The sequence below is a fragment of the Tupaia chinensis genome, unplaced genomic scaffold (genome assembly GCF_000334495.1).
Source record: "Tupaia chinensis unplaced genomic scaffold, TupChi_1.0 Scaffold000678_1, whole genome shotgun sequence".
Lineage (NCBI taxonomy): Eukaryota > Metazoa > Chordata > Mammalia > Scandentia > Tupaiidae > Tupaia > Tupaia belangeri.
In genome coordinates, this window is record NW_006160202.1 from 460,916 (window position 1) to 467,552 (window position 6,637).

The 6,637-nt window shown below is 33.0% G+C and overlaps 1 protein-coding gene across 1 annotated transcript; it reads right to left on the reverse strand.

Annotated features, from left to right (window-relative positions):
* Positions 1 to 2,981: 2,981 nt before the first annotated feature.
* Positions 2,982 to 3,923, reverse strand: LOC102476562 (olfactory receptor 2J3-like). Its single transcript, XM_014592345.2, has one exon. The coding sequence runs from the start codon at positions 3,912 to 3,914 to the stop codon at positions 2,982 to 2,984; it is 933 nt and encodes a 310-aa protein (XP_014447831.1). The 5' UTR covers positions 3,915 to 3,923.
* Positions 3,924 to 6,637: the final 2,714 nt, after the last annotated feature.

Here is a 6,637-nt window from a genome sequence, read left to right on the forward strand (position 1 = left end):
TAGGGACAATGTCTGGAGATGAATATTATATCCCAGAATTCAATCTGGAAGATTGAACCTCAACAGAAGAAAGATTAAGTACATGAGACTGAATTGATGAAACAACATTCTATGACTTAACTAAAATATTGCTGCCTTTCTTCTAAGCTTTGTTGTCTAATTTTAAAGGATTTTTGTCCAGGTCGATAGGTGCATGTACCTACTATTTGAAGTGAGAGTGGAAACGGGCAGAGGGTCAAACATGGGGTAAAAAACATATATACATATGTATGAAAGTAGAAATGGAATATTATTGATGATAACATGCATGATTAAGCCACTATGCAGTTTATTCTAGATGGGAAACCACATTTAGTATGTTGTGATGATGCTCAGGGAATGAATGTTAAATAATTAAAAAAGAAAAAAAGTTGCAGGAGGAAAAAACACAGTAAAACTGTTCTTATCGAATTTTTTTAAAAAAAATCCATATTTGATGACTACAGTAAGCTACATAGCCCCAGCTAGGTACTACTTTATAGTATGTTCATTCTACTCACTGAGGTTTATGCCTAAAGTCAGACTTGGGTTCATGTATAGGTATATATCATCTGTGCTAGTTATTGGATATATTTAGACTAATTAAGTTCATTAGTAAATCAATTAAATGGGGAGGAAAGGCATAGAAAGCAACCATGGATACCAGAGACAATGTGGTAGGAGGGTGGGGCATGGCAGAGGGTGAGGGATAGGGAATCAAGGATGGCAAAATGAAAAACAAAGTATACAAGACATAAGAATTGGAAAATTATTTGCTGATAGCATGTATGTTGATGTGCTTGATTGAACCAATATACAGTGTATTTTGGATGGAAAATTCATTTGTATGTTTTAATGATGTATAGTGAAGTAATGTAAAAACTAAATAAATTTAAAGAGAAAAAAACAAATATTTGCAATTATCTAACATTATTTTTATAAAAAACAAGTGTAATTTTAATCATATTTTAAGTAGATTTGCTGATCTATTTTTACAACAATTTACACATTTTTACAAGATTTTTGTTGCATTTGTTTCTTGAAAGAAACTAGATCATGTATAAAAGTGTTTTAGATAATATATCATAGGGTTTTTTAAATTTAAAAAAATACTATTGTACATTCCTCATACTAAAAAACTTCTTTTTGAATAGTAAACATTATTTTAATTCCCTAATCATACATGTAAGGACATGTATTGGGTAGATTATAAAATCTCCTAGTCTTATTATTTGCTTCAGGCAATTAAATATATTTAAGAGAGAGTTTGAAAATATATGTAACATGCACACACACCTATGCACATTCACACAGAAGTTTCCATAAGCTATAAAGTTTAATCTAAATGTGTTTCCCTTTTCAGAAGTTTTACTTTCTATTATTTCTTAATATTTTAGAATTTATTATTTACATTTAATTGTTATACATATTTGTGTGGTATAGCATGGGCTTTCAGAGCATGCATGCAGTGCATGACAGTCAAATCCATAATAATACATATTCATAATTTTCCTTTCCTTTGTTTCTCTTGGAGAGAAACTTGCTAAATTATATTACAGTATGGTTGCCTCACATCACAATTAAAGTATGATACAAGGAATTAAGAAATCATGAAAGGATTATTAGATTTTTTAAAACAATAGACAAGGTTTAAAGTGCATGGCTGAAGTAGGATAGATTATTGAGATGTCAGATGGAAAAATTATGTTCATGACACAAACTATATCTTCTAGCTTGTAGAAAGGCTTTATCACTTTGTTCCACTTCTCAGGTATCTCTTTACAAGTGACTAAGACACATATATACAAAATAAAAATTGATGCCATGGTAAAATTAGCCTCAGGATTCTCCCCAACTTCTACATCCAATGATAAACAGCTACATTCCCTGGTAATGTGTTTCTCTTGCGTGAAATATCCTTGTTAGTCCTTCAAAAATCCATATTTAAACCACTTGTTCTTGTGGAAAAAAAAAAACTAGACAAAAAACATCCTGATCAGGAATTCTGTATTGTTCTTAGCATACTCATATTACTAGGAGTAAAGATTTATTCTTCAATTGCTTACTTGCCAAGAGGTTGGAAAAGGATAATAAGTTTAAGAAAAACTTTCAAATATATTGTTGTCTTTTATTATTATCTTTAAAATGTCATATAATGGCCTTGGTAATTATTCAACTTGTTACTGTAGCTACAGAACTCTTAGATCTTACTCATTGGTCTGCTAAACTGTACTCTTCTCAGAGACATAGATAATATCCAAGAATTTTATTATATTCTTATTTTTACCTGTTTTTGCTTGCTGTATCAAAGCAGCTGAATTTGAAACAAGTTCAATATCATTGCCTTCAAGTATCGAGTCATCTTTCTAGGTTTGAGATATTGATCAAGCAACACCTGGTTGCATTTGAACCATCTGGATGCATTTTTCACCCAAGAAATTTTGGATTTCAACAAGAGACCCATTCTCCTGAATAACAACATTGATGGGGAAACAAGTGTACACAGACCTCATCTTGTAGCAGAAGACCAATGTAACACCCTTGATCATATTCTGTACTTGACTTCAGATAGTGTGAACTGAAAACCAGTTCCTTTCTGTCTCCCCACCATTTGTCAACCTGTAGCCTACTCTTTTTCTTTCCAAGGAGACTAAGCTCTACATTGAAGTGATTGAAGACCCTGTACAGGGTTTCTCAGGGGCCCTTCACAATAATTATGCATCCCTTCAAAGTGATGTTAACATTGTCAGGAATGTCAATGATCTGATTACTGAGAATTGTCTTCATCCTCAAAGTAGATGAAGCAAAGAGAGCATATTCATAATTTTCAACAAAGTTTCATTTACCCTATGTGCCAAAGAGGTAAGTAAGCAACATAGATACTATATATAGGAAAGTAGCTACTTAATATTATGTTTCTTAAATAAGTTTCCAGTACAAAAAGTCACCATTTTATCAAATTCTTAAGAATTTTTTTCTCTCCTTAGTAGTCTCTTCAGTGCTCCTTTCACATCCCTGTTTCTCAGAGTATATATGAGAGGATTGAGGGTAGGAGTCACAACAGTATAAAAGAGTGTCAGAAACTTACCCTGACTATGGCCATAGGATCTCTTTGGTTGAATGTATATGGCTGAACTGGGCCCAAAAAAGAGGGACACTACAATTAGGTGGGAACCACAGGTTCTTAAAACCTTGTGCCAAGCTCTGACTGACTTAATTTTTATCACAGTTTGGACAATGCATCCATAGGAAACCAATATCAATGTCATAGGAAGGAGGAGGAGAACTAATGTAGCCACAAAAAGCTGGACTTCATTTGCATGAATGTCAACGCATACCAGCTTCATCATGGCAGGCACCTCACATAAAAAGTGGTGGATAAGACGATGACCACATCGTGGAAGTCGAAGAGTGATGCTGCTTTGAATGAGAGTGTTTCCTATTCCACTTATCCAGGCTATTCCTGCCAAAGTCTTGCAAAATGATGGGTGCATAAAAGTATTGTAATTGAGAGGTCTACAGACAGCTACATAGCGGTCGTATGCCATGATTGTAAGGAGAACACATTCAGTAGTTCCTAAAGAGAGGGACACATAGAGTTGAATGGCACAGCCAGCAGGTGTGATGGTCTTGGCTGGTCCCTTCAGGTTCCACAATAATTGGGGGACAATGCTAGTTGTGAAGCAAAGGTCAAGGAAGGAGAGATTTGTGAGGAAGAAATACATAGGTGTGTGAAGTTTGGAGTCCAGGCAGGAGACTGTGATGATAGATATATTGCCCACAAGAGTCAGAAGATATGATATTAAAACTATCACAAAAAGGATGACCTCCAACTGGGGTTGGTCTGAGAACCCAAGCAAAATAAAATTTCCATATGTTTCATTGTTTTGTTCCATCAGTTTTCTAAGGTAGAAGAGCAAAAAGAACATAGAGAATTCAATCTAAGGAAATATTATTATACTATTTAGTTATAATATTTGAAGTAAGCTCTTAGTTGTTATTTAACGAGTGATATTTATCTAAGACTATAAAAAGGTAATTATTAAAAACAAAGGCATTCTTTTGCATTATCATTTTTGTCTCAAACATTTGATGCATTCTCTTTTTTCATGTAATTATTTTTTCATTGGTTAATAACTATTTTTAAAGATAATATACCTAAAGAAGAAAATAAAAGCTTCAAAATTTGGGTGGCCTATACAATTATTTTAGTAGTAGTAGGAGAAAAAAAATTATAAATGCTTAGAAAAAGTTACATATTCAATAATAAGTGGATTATGATTTATAAATACTTAGACCAAGTTACATATTCAATAATAAGTGGATTATGTGGGACCCTTGCCCATTGTAACAAAATAATGGGCAAGAGTGAGACGGTGGTCAGTAAACTAAATGGAATACATTTTTAAATCTTTTCCGTCTTATAAACAAGTAGATTATGATAATGTACTTTATGTCTAATTATCTAATCAAAGTGATACAGGGTCATACACACACAAGTTTTAAGATAGAGGGAAGCTAAATAATTTTATCTTTTCTTTAACAATTCACATATCAATATTTATCACAAAGGTCTTTTATTTCTTAAGGTTGATGAAAAATACATTTGTTATATTTGAACATAAAAAGATTTAGACTCACAAACATATTTGTCAAGACAGATAATCACAAAATATTGATAAAATAAGGTTAAGAAATCACCTATTCACACTCATTCAAAGGCAAATTACAGGCATTTAATAAAAATTATGAAAAGCCAAAATATGCTTCTTTTATTCATTTTGCATTGTTTTGATCAATTAAAAAATATTTATCTTAATATATTCCACCATGAGTTTTCTTTCTTCTTTTTAATGATATTATCATCTGTGCCCAAAAGTTTTCTGCCCTTAAATCAATGTCTTACTGAATTGTTTACTTTTAAGAACAATAAGAGCTCAACTAATAATTTTATTCAGGCATGTCATTTTAAAAAGACATTCTGTGTCTTATATGGGGTAAATAAAGTTTAAAAATTTTAAATTCTAGAGTTAAATATTATATTTAGATTTATATGGCTAATAATCTCTACTCAGGAAACCTGAATATTATTCTTCATAGATTCTCATGGTCATATTCTGCATATTCTTAATGCTGTTTAATGGATAATACTTTTGTTTTTATTTTTACTATGAGGTGTACATGCTTACCAGAGAGAGACAGAGACATAAAGAAAAAGAAAGTGAGAAAGCACTCTCTGGGGGGATGGCCATTCTGCAATCTCTTCTTTCCCATTTACCTCTTGGGATTTGGGACATTCACATAAACCAGTATGTTTTTCAAGCATCTGGGTCTGGCATTCAAATTCCAAAGTAAGTCATATGCAATCCACCTGTCTTACCCATCATTCTACTAATTGGCCCTACACTGTTAAGATCCAAGACTTGCTTCACTCAGCAGTAAATCTTCCATATTCTTATACTTTCTGTCTTGAAGCAAACCAGGCTATAAAGAAGAGACATTGAACTTCCCCACTTAATATATACCAAGTGTCCACACTCTATGACTGAAACTGATGGGCTAAAGGATGTACAAACACAAGATATGGGTGTGAATACCAGATGTAGTGTGTGTGGAGGAGTGGGGCCTGGGGAAGGGCATTTGGAGGAGGGATGTGGAGACAGAGCATTGTCAGAACGGAGAGGTAATGGTGTAATCTGTTGAAGATATTTTGATCAACTGGACCGGGGAGAAATGTTCACATATTGAGATGTTCACTTTGTAAGCTAAATAATGTGACTGAATGTATTTTTTAAAAAGTAAATAAATAAATAAATAATAATTTAAAAATGATCCAAGACCGATGTGTTTTAGTTTCTAAAATTATATTTCATTTTTACAACAAATAATCAGATCAAAAGCAAACATAAAAATTATTCCCATAAATTCCAGAAAAATTATACAATTTACATACATTTAGAATCCATTTTAAATTTTACTCAGAATGTAATGTCTTTCAGAATATTAATGTATGTGTTTGCCAACCTTCTTTTTTTTTTTTTTTTTTTTTGCTATAGGGTGCGTGCGCTCGCCAGACAGATAGAGAGAGACATAGAGACAGAAAGCGAGAAATCACCCCCCAGGGGGGATGGTCACGCTTCAATCCCTTCTCCTCCATTCTCCTCTCAGGATCTTGGGCACGCACGCACACGCGCCCAGCGTGAGTTTTAAGCCACCGGGTCCGAGATGCGAACCACAGTCGACTACGTGGGAGTCCAGCGACATAGCCATTACGCTAACTGCTGGTTCCCTTTGCCAACCTTCTTAAGCAGAAATTTAGGCATTTCAATTTTGTACTTTGGTGCCAAAATACAAAATCACATATTTTGATAGAATTTTATTTTAAAACAATTTATGCATTTATTTATTTTTATTTTTTTAATTTTGCCTTTTTAATTGTAACTATTATTTTTAAAAATTTAATCACTGTACATCATTTAGCTTGTATAGAGAATTTACCGAGCATGAAATACACCTCGGACCATTGCAGTTGAGGATACTGTAAATGTCATCATCAAAATTAACAAAACATCTGTGTCCCACAAAAGTCTTACCTTCCATTTTGTCTCCCTAATTACCT

Bases quoted from the DNA above. Each gene is read 5' to 3' on its own strand.
- LOC102476562 (XM_014592345.2), bottom strand. From the start codon at position 3,914: ATGGAACAAAACAATGAAACATATGGAAATTTTATTTTGCTTGGGTTC.